Below are 14527 nucleotides of genomic sequence, written 5' to 3'. Positions count from 1 at the left end.
TGTGCACCAGGAGGTTGCAGGATCCAATCAAGGTTGTCACCAGGACAGGAATTTAATCTTCCAAGCCTTTGGACATGTGTTAGAACCCATCTTCAAGGAACTTCTCTTTTACCAGTCCTTTGGGCTAGTCTATGCAACTTTTAAGACCTGTGGACCTCAATCCTCAGAATTCCCCAGCTAGCAAGATAGATTTTCATTCTTAGAAACATAGAAATATAGAAGACTGACGGCAGAAAAAGACCTCATGGTTCATCTAGTCTGCCCTTATACTATTTCCTGTACAGTGGAACCCCGACATAAGACCTGCTCTACTTAAGAGCAACTCGAGATAAGAGCTGGGAGGGGAGAGATATTTTTGTTCTACTTACAAGCCCAAATTCGAGATACAAGCGCCAAGGAGCTGTCTCCTGAAGCCAAATGCTAACTTCCACGTTCGGCTTCAGGAGACAGCCGCGAAGCGGCGCGTGTGTTTTAAAAGGTTGCAGCCGGCCTGGGGGGCTGGGGGGGGGCTTGCAGCTTTCTTTCTTGCTCTTTTTCTTTCTCTCTTTTACCTTCCCTTCCTCTATTTCTTCTTTTCTTTCTCCTTCCCACCTTCTTCCCTCCCTCCCTCCTTTCACTCATTCCTCTCTTACTCTCCCCTTTCATAAGTTTCCTTGCTTCCTTCCTCTGTTCCTGTCCCTTCCCCCTTTCTTTCTTTCTTTCTTTCTTTCTTTCTTTCTTGCTCTTTTTCTTTCTCTCTTTTACCTTCCCTTCCTCTATTTCTTCTTTTCTTTCTACTTCCCACCTTCTTCCCTCCCTCCCTCCCTTCACTCATTCCTCTCTTACTCTCCCCTTTCATAAGTTTCCTTGCTTCCTTCCTCTGTTCCTGTCCCTTCCCTCTTTCCTTCCTTCCTTCCCACCCTCCGTCCATTCATTCACCCATTCCTCTCTTGATCGCTTAAAGCCGGTCCCTGGTGCAAAAAGGGTTGGGGACCTCTGTCCTACAGGATTGGGTGGCAGAGAAGTTGAACATATGTAAATTTAAAAGTTTAAGAAAGTTTACAAGTTAAGTGAAAGAAACTTCATTATTCATTTATATGTACATGTACATTTCTTCATTAAAAACATGTCTTTCTGCATAATTTAGACTAACTTTGTGAGTTTTTTGAGGGCTGGAACCAATTAAAATTATTTACATTAATTCCTATGGGGAAAAGTCGTTTGAGATAAGAGCTGCTCGACTTAAGAGCCCAGGTCCGGAACGAATTAAACTCGTATCTCGAGGTACCACTGTATTTTATCTTACAATGTTGTATAACCATTTCTTCAGACAAATGGTTATACAACATCTTCTTTAAAACTTCCAGCGTTGGAGCATTCACAACTTCTGGAGGCAAGCTGTTCCACTGATGAATTTATTATTATTATTATTATTATTATTATTATTATTATTATTATTATTATTATTTATTTATTTATTAGATTTGTATGCCGCCCCTCTCCGTAGACTCGGGGCGGCTCACATTGTTCTAACCGTCAAGAAATATCTCCTTAGCTCTAGGTTGCTTCTCTCAATTAGTTTCCACCCATTGCTTCTTGTTCTACCCTCGGGTGTTCTGGAGAAGAGTTTGACTCCTTCTTTTTTGTGGCAACCCCTGAGATAGTGGAAGACTGCTATCATGTCTCCCCTGGTCCTTCTTTTCACTAGACTAGACATGTCCAGTTCCTGCAACCGTTCTTCATATGTTTTAGCCTCCAGTCCCCTAATCATCTTGGTTGCTCTTCTCTGTACTCTTTCTTAGAGTCTCCACATCTTTTTTGCATTGTGGCGACCAAAACTGGATGCAATATTCCAAGTGTGGCATTACCAAGGCCTTATAAAGTGGTATTAACACTTCACGTGAACTTGATTCACGTGAAACATTCAGAAGATTGGATATAAAATGTTGTGTTTGGGCCTGGGCCAGCCGTTGCTCCCACAGATGGGAGAGACGCGGCACACTGAATGCAAAAGCCTGGCTGACAGCCAGGAAGATGTGGCAGACAGCCAGGAGGACGAGGCCACTGGTATGCAGGATTCAGCAGACAGCCCAGGGGATTTGGCATACAGTCCCTCAGACAGTCTTTCGTCTCTGGATTCTTCTGCAGATCAATATATTGATCTGCGTAGCCGAAGAGCTATGCAAAGAAGGGATCGCTTTAAGGAGTATTACAAGTCATTATAGTAGCACCTGGGCTGGGTGTGGTTCTTATACTGAGGGCTGGGTGTGGTTTCCTTAATGAAGGCTAAAGGGATAAAAGGGAACAGAGGCCCAAGGCAAACTGTGGCTGTTTATCTATGTTATTTTGTGGTTCCTGCTCTGAAGTTTCTGTTCCCTGCCATTGGAGTTTTCAACCCAGCTTTTTCAGACAAGTGGGAAGTGAAAACTCTGGGACTTGCTGTTTGCTCCAAAGATTCAAAAGGACTTCTGAAACGTCTTTGCTTATTCCAGGTTGTCTCTGTTTGTTTCTTCCTGTGTTTTTGTATGTTGCTGAAGTACGCCTTGCACTATCATTGTTTTTGGACTAAGAACTGTTTTGAGTAACACTTTTTGTTTATTCAATACAAGTTTGCTGATTAGCAGAGCACGTGTGTGTTTGATTTCTTTTCCTTGGACTATTACGCATCGCCTGAGCCAGTCAGGCAGAACATAAAATGGGGGAGTGAACCTATTTTCCACCAAGCAGGAACATCAGAAAGGAAACCTAAACAGGTTACGTCAAGAAAGACCTCCTACCTTAGTGATTATGTCCTTGAACTGCCCTTCCTTCCAGGCATCTGTGGGATGGTTCATCATTGTAATAATAGCATTATCGTATTCTTCGTATTTATCGTACAGGAAAACCAACTCGCCCCAAAGGTGGGCTTGCTCAGCGGCCCTCAAAACCTAGGAGGAATAAAACATTTTGTGTACTGGAGCATGAGAAGACAGCCCTCTTCTAGCCCAACTACTCTAGCATGAGCTTCCAACATTAATTAGTCCAACACCTTCAAGGATCTTTTCCCTGGGTATATCAACATACCCAATCCAAAGGGGATCCTGTGAATTTTAATTTTGCAACTGGGTGGGCTAATCAAGAGATTACTAGCAATGCTAGGAAATATAAGCTTTCTCTTAAGATGTGTATGTATTTCCCATACCCATTTTAAGAGACAAGTAGTTCCACTAAATTAATTGTTCTATCAGGAAATTTCTCCTTAGTTCTAAGTTGCTTCTCTTCTTATTCAGTTTCCACCCAATGTTTCTTGTTCTACCATCTTTGGAGAATAGCTCGACTCCCTCTTCTTTGTAGCAACCCTTGAGATATTGGAACACTGCTCTCATGTCTCCCTTGGTCCTTCTCTTCATTAGACTAGCCATGAATTATCTTCTTAATATTCTTAATCTCCATAGCACTTTTTCATGGACCTGAATGTTGGTACCTTACCTTGTCAGAATGAAAAGTCTAAGTTCCTATAAACCGGCAAATCCCTAAATACTTTTTTTCATCATCTGTAATAGGTGAAGGTCCCTCACTAAGGCTGCCCCAGGACCTTCCATTGCTAACTCTGTCAACTGCTGCTCTTCAAGAACTTTCTTATTCTCTCCCCACACCAAATATCTACTTTAGCTAGTTCCTTCATGCAACTCTAAAGGGGGGCAGATGGCTCTTATTTCTATCATCCAAACCAGATACGGATCCCCCCAAAAAAGAGAGAGATACCTTAGGAATGTTGACCCGTGACCAAAACAACTCCAAATGCTCCCTCATCTTCTGTGGCTTGAATTTGGAATAGAGGATGGCCAGTTCTGTGAACATCCCCATATGAGCGCGTTCCAGCCCCAAAGCAGCTTCCAACATGGTTATCAACTCCTCAAAGTAGCCGCGGTCCTTTCAGAGGGGAAGAAAAAAAAAAGAGTAGGGAGGTATCAATCACTGTCCAACAGCCAGGATTTTAGCTCTTTCCTTGTAAAGGTAAAATATGGAGGACATCAGCAACCAACAGGTAGCCCCTTACCTGGTAGTAATTAATGAGCTCTTCCAGTTCATCAGCGTGTACGACGATATGCAAACCACACATCTGGGCCAAGCGGAATTCCTTCCCATCGACGCAGGCAAAGCATACCTGAAACGGAAACAGGGTTGGAGTTTTGTTTAAGAGAAGGGGGGAACGAAATCTGATGTATACAGTAGGTGGAAATCTGAGGAACTGCACCTCAAAGCCCTACATGGCATTGGACCACAGTACCTCCGGAACCGCCTGCTACCGTACGAATCCCAGCGACCGATAAGGTCCCACAGAGTTGGCCTTCTCCGGGTCCCGTCGACTAAACAATGTTGTTTGGCGGGCCCCAGGAGAAGAGCCTTCTCTGTGGCGGCCCCGGCCCTCTGGAACCAACTCCCCTCGGAGATTAGAACTGCCCCCACCCTCCCTGTCTTTCGTAAACTACTCAAGACTCACTTATACCGCCAGGCATGGGGGCGATGAGATATTCCTTCCCCCTAGGCCATTACAATTTATGCATGGTATGTTTGTGTGTATGTTTGGTTTTATAATAAGGGTTTTTAGTTGTTTTAGTATTGGATTGTTACATGCTGTTTTTATCATTGTTGTTAGCCGCCCCGAGTCTACGGAGAGGGGCGGCATACAAATCCAATAAATAATAATAATAATAATAATAATCCTGGTCAAATGGTTGTTTAGTATAGCCTCACAGTAATAATAATAACAACAACAGAGTTGGAAGGGACCCTGGAGGTCTTCTTGTCCAACCCCCTGCTTAGGCAGGAAACCCTACACCACTTCAGACAGATGGTTATCCAACATCTTCTAACTGTCTTGAAAAATTCTCCTTAGTTCTCGGGCTGTTTATCTCCTTGATTAGTTTCCACCCATCGCTTCTTGTTCTATCCTCAGGTGCTTTGGAGAATAGCTTCACTCCCTCTTCTTTGTGTCAACCCCTGAGCTATTGGAAGACTGGCCCTTCTTTTCATTAAACTAGCCATGCCCAGTTCCTGCTGCAACCGTTCTTCATGTGTTTTAGCCTCCAATCCCCTAATCATCTTTGTTGCTCTTCTCTGCACCTTTTCTAGAGTCTCAACATCTTTTTTACACTGTGGCGACCAAAACTGAATGCAGTATTCCAAGTGTGGCCTTACCAAGGCCTTATAAAGTGGTATTAATACTCCGAGAGGTAAACTATTTCACTGGTTAATTGTTCCCACTGTCAGATTTCCCACCAGCACCCCAATTTATTTCTAGGTTTGATCTTTCTTTAACAAGCTTCACCTGTTAGTTCTTCTCCTGCTCTTAGGTGCTTTAGAATGTGTTGTGTATACTCCTGTTCAGTTTGAAGATTTTAATTCAGATAGTGTTTATGAATTAGTGGCAGGTCCTGATTTACAGGCAGCAGAACAAGGGGGAAATGACCAACCACAGGACGTTTCTATGAGTCCATACTCCAGTAAAGGAGAGACAGATAATAGATGGTTAAATCCTCATTACAGACGATTACAAAGACAAAGAGAACAAGTGTCAGGGAAGAAATATTAAGGTGAGAAACACGTTGATTAATTAAGTAATTAATTCGTTATATTTATATTGCTATAAATCAATATGGAGGTGCCGTTCTGCGGCTGTGAAGTAAGATAAGGGAGGAGTGCTCAGATAATGTTTGTTTTTTTACCACTAAAGAATGAGATAAAAGTGTTTGCCTGCAAATGATGTAGTTTTGTAACAGAAGAGAGAAGGAATAAAAATGATGTTTTTTTGCTTTATAAATCTCTGCATTCAGTAAGCCTTTATTTACAATTAACCAAGGCTCTAGCCGGAAACCAGAACAGAATGGAGGTCCCCAACTCTCCTGTCCGTGGGCCAGAAACTGGTCTGTGCAAACAAGCAAAGCTCCATCCATGGGATGCAGGCAGCATGTCCCCTCCAGTCTGAGAAAAACCTCTCTCCACGGAACTGACCCCTGTTGCCCCAAAGGGTGTCAACCCTGAAGCAAATCTGGCTGATGCCATCTTGGAGGATTTATGATTGTCACAAGGCAGAGGAGGAGAAAAAGTTAGAGCTGAAAGTTAGAGCGTGTGGAACTCACCTCCTTCCATGTTCTTGTGCTGTTTGCCTTCCGGGCCCCATCAACCGCTGCCTGGTATTCACCCAAATGAACCAACGTGGAGGCCAAGCGGCCAAAATTGGAGACATTGTTGTACAGAAGTTTGGCTGCGTCGTACATTTTCTCATCATAGCAACGATCGCCAACCTATGGAAGCAAAAAGACATTAGTGGGTCTCTTGTGTGTTTGGCAAACTGAATGGCTGCAGTCCCCCTGCCTAGCTAGGCCATGCTGACCACCAAGGTGTGAACATGCTGTGAAAAACCACATCCTGAAGGTACAGACTAGAAGTGGTTCTAGTCCACTCTGAGCTGCAAAAGTAGATGAGGTTGGACCGCTGTTTAATTGACAGGATGGGTATCCTGGGGGGAAATGGTTAAATGTGCCACCTTGAAGCTGGATATAACTACATACAACATTTTTTCTAACGATGGAGATCTGTAACGTCAGCTTACATAGGACACCTCAGAAGTTTGAAGCCCTCTTCAACCATAGAGACTCTCACTGAGAGTCTTTAAGCCAGAGGTCTTCAAACTTGGCAACTTTAAGACTTGTGGACTTCAACTCCCAGAATTCCCCAGCCAGCAGAGCTGGCTGGGGAATTCTGGGAGTTGAAGTCCACAACTCTTTAAAGTTGCCAAGTTTGAGGACCCCTTCTTTAAGTCACTGTTTCTGAACCTTACTGCAAGCTACTTGTGCTGATCACCGGCTGCCAGCAGTTTGGCAGATCAAATCTCAGTAGGCTGAAGGTTGACTCAGCCTTTCATCCTTCCAAAGTCAGTAAAATGAAGACCCAGATTGTTGGGGGCAATATACTTACTTTCTATAAACCGCTTAGAGAAGGCTGTAAATCACTGTGAAGCAGTATATAAGTCTAAATAGGTGCTATTGCTAACATGTTGTAACCCCCCTGAGTCTAAGGAGAAGGGAGGCATTAAAAAAAAATAGAATAAATAAATAAATGAGCCGGGGCGGCGCAGCAGGTAGAGTGCTGTACTGCAGGCCACTGAAGCTGATGTGTAGATCTGAAGGTCAGCGGTTCAAATCTCATCACCGGCTCAAGGTTGACTCAGCCTTACATCCTTCCGAGGGGGGTAAAATGAGGACCCGGATTGTGGGGGCAATAGGCTGGCTCTGTTAAAAAAAGTGCTATTGCTAACATGTTGTAAGCCGCCCTGAGTCTAAGGAGAAGGGCGGCATAAAAATCGAATGAATGAATGAATGAGTGAGTGAGTGAGTGAGTGAGTGAGTCAATCAATTAATCAATTAATCAATCAATCCCTGGTTTCCAAGGTGGGGCCCACGCCCACAGAGGGGGCAATTTGATTTTTAATGGGGGCAATTGGAACCTTGTTTAAACCAAGTTAATGGGCTTTCAGGCTTCCTCCATGTGAGTAGTTCACTTTTTGAATAATAAGAATTATATGTCACGGAGGTGTGGGGTAGGCTCAGGGTTTTAGAGATGCTTAGGTAGGGAGTGACTAAAAAAAGGTTGGGAACCACTGATCTAAATGCTAACGCCATTGCTATTTAGTTGTCCTCATTTGTTCTGCACGTGCCAGTGGTGAGATTCCAATTTTTTTAAACTACTGGTTCTGTGGGCATGGCTTGATGGCCGTGGCAGGGGAAGGATACTGCGAAATCCCCCTTCCCTCCCACCCCACTAACCTGCTTTCCAGCTCTGTTCTCCTGTGCAGGGCAACAAAAGAAGGCCCAGCCAATCTGCTGGGACTCAGGAGGCAGCGAATAGACAAGGCTGGGGCCAGTCAGAAGTGGTATTTGCCGGTTCTCAGAACTACTCAAACTTTCCACTACAGGTTCTCCAGAACTGATCAGAACCGGCTGAATAGCACCTTTGCAGACGCCCCACAAAGAGATCAGAGCAGCAGCTACAGCCTGACTGCCTCCCTCCTTTATTTTCCTTACAATCACCTTTGAGGTGAGAGAAAAACCCATGACTAGCTCAAGAGCAACAGGGCAGGGTGGACATTTAATAACAATAACAACAGTCTGCATTGGTTGCCAATTGGTTTCCGGTCACCATTCAAAGTGTTGGTTATGACCTATAAAGCCCTTCATGGCATCGGACCAGAATATCTCCGGAACCGCCTTCTGCCGCACGAATCCCAGCGACCAGTTAGGTCCCACAGAGTTGGCCTTCTCCGGGTCCCGTTGACTAAACAATGCCGTCTGGTGGGACCCAGGGGAAGAGCCTTCTCTGTGGTGGCCCTGACTCTCTGGAACCATTCTCCCCCCAGATATCAGAGTTGCCCCCACCCTCCTTGCCTTTCGCAAGCTCCTTAAAACCCACCTCTGTCGTCAGGCATAGGGGAATTGAAATTTTCCCTTCCCCCTAGGCTTATAGAATTTATACATGGTATGTTTGTATGTATGATTGGTTTTTTAAATTGGGGTTTTTTAGATTATTTTTAATATTAGATTTGTTTACATTGTATTTTTTATTGTTGTTAGCCGCCCCGAGTCTTCGGAGAGGGGCGGCATACAAATCTAATAAACAAACAAACAAACAAATAAACAACAATAACAACAGAGTTGGAAGGGACCTTGGAGATCTTCTAGTCCAACCCTCCTGCTTAGATAAGAAACCCTATACTACTTCAGACAAATGGTTATCCAGCATCTTCTTTAAAACTTCCAGGGTTGGGGCATTCACAACTTCTGGTGACCAGCTGTACCACTGGTTAATTGTTCTCACTGTCAGGAAATTTCTCCTAAGTTCTAAGTTACTTCTAAGTTACTTATTTGAGCCAGCTTCTTCCCAACGCTGGTTCTCTCTTCTTCCTTCACCCCCTCCGAGGCTCCCAAATCCTGCCTAAGAATCTCCATCCCATTAACAACCAGCAGACAACAGGAAAGGGGGGTGGGGTGGGGGATAAAAATAAAGGAAATTCTACATTTGGGTGGCAATTCTACATTTGAGCCGCCCCGAGTCTTCGGAGAGGGGCGGCATACAAATCTAATAAATAAATAAATAAATAAAAATAAAAATAAAAATAATAATAATAATAATAATTATTATTATTATTAATTCTTAGAAACGTCGCCCAGTCGCCTTGTACAGGAGGCAGGCAGCATAAAAATGTAATAAATAATAAATAAATAAAGGGGAGGGGGAGAGAGAAACCCACCAACTTCCCCAATCTTGCAGAGATGGAAGGCAGAAGAGTCTAATCCAGTGGTTCCCAACCTTTTTTGGGGTCATGCCCCACCTAAGCATCTCTAAAATCCCGAGGCTGCCCTCTCCCCCAAATGACATATAATTCTTATCATTCAAAAAGTGAACTACAGTGATCCCTCGAGTTTCGCGATCTCGATCTTCGCAAAACGCTATATCACGATTTTTTAAAAAAATATTAATTAAAAAAAACCCCACTTCCGCGTTTGGCTTCGGGAGTCAGCTGGGAAGCGGCGCGGCTGTTTTAAAAGGTCGCAGCCGGCCTGGGGGGCTTCCCAGCACCCCCCCGAACCCGGGCCAGCTGCGACCTTTTAAAACAGCCGTGCCGCTTCCCAGCTGAGTCCTGAAGCCAAACGCCAAAGGCGAACTTCCGCGTTTGGCTTCAGGACTCAGCTGGGAAGTGGCGCGGCTGTTTTAAAAGGTCGCAGCCGGCCTGGGGGGCTTCCCAGCACCCCCCCGAACCCACAACCTGGGTCTTCCCGGCTGCCCACGCAAAGGGGAAACCCCGGCTCCTCGCTGATGCCCGCCGCTCGCCCGCCCGCCAGCAAGAGGGGGAAGACCCAGGGAAGGTTCCTTCAGCCGCCCAGCAGCTGATCTGCTTGGTAGCGCAGCAGCAGCGAGGAGCCGAATCGGGGTTTCCCCTTTGCGTGGGCGGCGGGGAACGCAAACTCCACCATCTATGCATGCGCGGCCATAGAAAAAAAGGGCGCGCATGCGCAGATGGTGTTTTTACTTCCGCAACCCTACATCGCGAAAAATCGATTATCGCGAGGGGTCTTGGAACGGAACCCTCGCGATAATAGAGGGATCACTGTACTCACGTGGAGGAAGCCTAAAAGGCCATTATTATTGATTATTATTATTATTATTATTATTATTATTATTATTATTATTATTATTCATTACATTTGTATGCAGCCCTTCTCCGAAAACTCAGGGCAGCTCACAAGATACATTAATTAGATTTTATTTATTTATCATTTATTCAACTTCTATGCCACCCAATCCTGAAAGACTCGGGGCGGCTTACAAAGTAATATGGTACAATACAAAAATTTAGATTTAAATAAGGTTCCAATTGCTCCCATTGAAAATGAAATTTTGAAGTCTTCGGAGAGGGGCGGCATACAAATCAAAGAAAGAAAGAAAGAAAGAAAGAAAGAGGGAGGGAGGGAGGGAGGAAGGAAGGAAGGAAGGAAGGAAGGAAGGAAGGAAGGAAGGAATTGCCTCCCCCACCCCTCTGTGCATGTTGGGAACCAGGATTAATCCGTGGATTAAGAAAAACTTTCTCTTTTTTTAAAAAAAAATTTCTTTGAAAAACTTTTAACTTGCAGATGGAGAAGGGGGGGAAAAAAAACCCGAGGAAGGAAGCACTCACTTGCTGAATGTGGGCGTTGTTGGGCCCGTTGATGAATTCTTCCAGTTCGGCCAGGCGGTTTGTCTTGGCCAGTGCAAAGATGAGCTCCGTTTCCACGTAGGATTCCCGGGCCTTTCTGCGGGCCATCTGCAAGTACTTCACCAGTTCTTCCCAGTTGCCTAAGTGGGGGGACAAAAGACAAGGGGTGATTGGGGGGGAGGGGGAGAAAGCAGCTCTCCTGGTCACATTGCAGGATCCATTTTGCGGGCTGTTTAGTTCCCTATTCTTCGAAGAGGGTACAGGAGGAGAGGAGGCTTTTAACGGTCATGGCAATGCCAGCCTCGCCGGGGCAGTGCTCGGCCGGTGACAAATGTCCCTTTAAAAATCAGGAATGGGAAGTGGGGGGGTTGGGGAGGAAAGAGAGAGGGGCAACCCAGCATGCGCAGCCCTGGCGAAAACAGAAAGACTGAGCCATCAGTGTGCCGATTAAATTCTACTTTTAAGCTCGGGCTGTGTTCTGAATTTTATTAGAGCCGAACAGTTGGTCATTCTTGCACAGTGGAACACAAGCTTCCCAAAACTGGGAGGGCGGGGAGGAGGAGAAAGGGGGGGGGAGAGGAGGAAAATCAGGTCAGCCAAACAATCCACTTCTTTGTCATTCGCTGTTTAAACTGGGCATGTCTGTTCACACATCTGTTGCCGAATAAATGCACTTCACAAGTACATGGGCTCTTTTCCCATTGGAGAGGGGACAACCTCTAGGCTGCGTACGGGCGTGCGCGGAGAAAGGGATACGAAGAGAGAAGCGTGCTGAACGGGGAAGGTGACACTCGAAGAGGATTCCTTTTCCCCAAGTGCATTATTTTACATTTGGAAACATTAAACTGCAGTTTCCATTGCTTTGACCATTTATCTAGTAAAGCTAAATCATTTACCATATTACAGACGCCTCCAGGAATATCAACCCTTTAGAATCATCGGCAAATAGGCAAACCTTCCCTACCAAACCTTCCCCTATGTCACTCACAAACATATTAACAAGAATCTCGCCCAGGTCTGCCTTAGACAGTGGTTCTCAATCTTTCTAATGCCGCAACCCCTTAATAGGTTCCTCATGTTGTGGTGATCCCCAACCATAAGTCTAGCGCCAATTCTCCTAGCAGAGATTTAAGCTGATTGGCAGAAGGTCAGAGGGACACCCCCACTGTAAACGCCTGATTGGTCGGATTGTAAAAATATGTGTTCCAAGGCACCAGATTAGAAGCTTAAGTTCCTAACACTGTGGGAAATGTGTCTTTTCCCAGGGTTTTAGACGACACCTGTGAAACGGTCGTTCGATCTCCAAAGGGGTCCCAACCCCCATGTTGAGAACCACTGTGTTAGAAGCTGTCTCTCATTTCAGAGGCTTTTGTCGGTTTTGTAGTCAACAAAAAGGAAATTGAGAAAAGCCGAAGAGTCTGATGGAAAGATGAGTCAGTGGGAGCCCAAGAGATATGGGAGATCCTTGGTGAACTCTGAGCTGGTTGTCTTGTAGGCATTTTTGTAGGATTAGAGAAACATCTTTCAGCTGTGGCGAGGGGGGCGTTTGCCCAGGTTCGCCTGGTACACCAGTTGCGGCCCTATTTGGACCGGGAGTCACTCCTCACAGTCACTCATGCCCTCATCACCTCGAGGCTCGACTACTGTAATGCTCTCTATATGGGGCTACCTTTGAAAAGTGTTTGGAAACTTCAGATCGTGCAGAATGCAGCTGCGAGAGCAATCATGGGCTTTCCTAAATATGCCCATGTTACACCAACACTCCGCAGTCTGCATTGGTTGCCAATCAGTTTCTGGACACAATTCAAAGTGTTGGTCATCACCTATAACGCCCTTCATGGCACCGGACCAGGGTATCTACGAGACCGCCTTCTGCTGCATGAATCCCAACAAACGGTTAGGTCCCACAGAGTGGGCCTTCTCCGGGTCCTGTCAACAAAACAATGTCGTTTGGCGGGGCCCAGGGGAAGAGCCTTCTCTGTGGCGACCCGGCCCTTTGGAAGCAACTCCCCCCGGAGATTAGAATTGCCCCCACCCTCCTTGCCTTTCATAAGCTCCTTAAAACCTACCTCTGCCGTCAGGCATGGGGGAACTGAGATATTCTTTCCCCCTAGGCCTTTACAATTTATGCATGTTGTGTCTGTTTGTAGGGATGTTTGGTTTTTACAATAAGGGTTTTTAGTTGTTTTAGTATTGGATTTATATGATGTTTTTTATTACTGTTGTTACCCGCCCTGAGTCTACGGAGATAGGTGTCATACAAATCCAATAAATAATAATCATAATAATAATTTCATTACCTAACTAGGTAACATCACTGATGCTAGAAGGGTGGTACAGTGGTACCTCTAATTACGAACTTAATTCGTTCCGTGACCAGGTTCTTAAGTAGAAACGTTTGTAAGTAGAAGCAATTTTCCCATAGGAATCAATGTAAAAGCAAATAATGCATGCAATTCGGGAAACCACAGAGAGAGTGGAGGCCCTGTTTCCTCCCAGGAGATTCATAGAGAGGCCCCACGGAGGCTTCTTCCCGCCTTTTCCGGCCCTGTTTCCTCCCAGGAGAGCCCCTCCCATACACTGAAAGGCTCCTCTGGCAGCCCAGAAAAGACTGAGATGGCCGGGATTAAAGGGGGAATGGCAGGAAACTGGCCAGGCCTTCGTGCCGTTCTCAAATTTCCTGGGAAAGTTTTCCGGGCTCAGGTTCTTAAGTAGAAAATGGTTCTTAAGAAGAGGCAAAAAAATCTTGAACACCCGGTTCTTATCTAGAAAAGTTCTTAAGTAGAGGCATTCTTAAATAGAGGTACCACTGTATCTGCTCTTTGTTTACATATTACCGCTGTGGGTGAACCTATGGCACATGTGCCAGAAGTGACACGCAAAGCCATACAGCAGCAACCACTGTTCTGGGGATCTGGCATGTGTGCATGGGAGGACTGGAAACTGAAAGAGCAGTTCTCTGACAAGTATGCACACGCAGGGAGGTTGAGATTCCGGTTTCTGGTGTGAGCGTGTGTGCCAGTCACTTGGTCTTCCAGTTTCTGGCATGCACAAAGACCAGCTGGCTCATGTACATTCGCACACTGGAAACCGGAAGCTCAGCTTCCCAACGCATGCTCTTCAGCGTTTCCGGAACTGCACATACGCACCGGGCAGTGGCTCTTCCAGTTTCCAGTGCTCTCGTTTGGCACTTGGTGCCAAAAACATAGAAACATAGAAGACTGACGGCAGAAAAAGACCTCATGGTCCATCTAGTCTGCCCTTATACTATTTTTTGTATTTTATCTTAGGATGGGTATATGTTTATCCCAGGCATGTTTAAATTCAGTTACTGTGGATTTACCAACCATGTCTGCTGGAAGTTTGTTCCAAGCATCTACTACTCTTTCAGTAAAATAATATTTGCTTTTGATCTTTCCCCCAACTAACCTCAGATTGTGTCCCCTTGTTCTTGTGTTCACTTTCCTATTAAAAACACTTCCCTCCTGAACCTTATTTAACCCTTTGACATATTTAAATGTTTCGGCAATATTTAAAAAGGTTCGGCAACACTGTATTAGTGGTTTGCCCTGTCAGCGTTGGTAGGAGTCTTCTTGAATTAATCCTATTAAGGGCGCGAATAAGGTTCTAGAAAGCATTGTTTTGAATATTAAGCAAAAAACCAAGAACATGGGGATACAACCTCAAACTGACAGGAGGGAAGTTCAAAAATAACATTAGAATAGCAGTTCTGTGGGTCGCGACCCCTTGCGGGGAGGTCAAATGACCCTTTCAAAGGGGTCGCTTATTGGAAAACCCATATTTCTGATGGTCTTA

At 45.2% G+C, this 14527-nt stretch overlaps 1 protein-coding gene across 1 annotated transcript in view; it reads right to left on the bottom strand.

Annotated features, from left to right (window-relative positions):
* The window catches only part of CLTC (clathrin heavy chain), a 166748-nt gene that overhangs the window by 29898 nt on the left and 122323 nt on the right, over positions 1-14527 (bottom strand). Inside the window, 5 exon segments of the mRNA XM_070735367.1 lie at positions 2757-2906; positions 3724-3891; positions 4019-4126; positions 6102-6266; positions 10694-10851. Coding sequence (XP_070591468.1) covers positions 2757-2906; positions 3724-3891; positions 4019-4126; positions 6102-6266; positions 10694-10851 — 749 coding nt within the window.

The sequence above is a fragment of the Erythrolamprus reginae genome, chromosome 1 (assembly GCF_031021105.1).
Source record: "Erythrolamprus reginae isolate rEryReg1 chromosome 1, rEryReg1.hap1, whole genome shotgun sequence".
Taxonomy (NCBI): domain Eukaryota; kingdom Metazoa; phylum Chordata; class Lepidosauria; order Squamata; family Dipsadidae; genus Erythrolamprus; species Erythrolamprus reginae.
The sequence above is the reverse complement of the archived record's forward strand: the minus strand, read 5'-3'. Positions and strand labels throughout refer to the sequence as shown.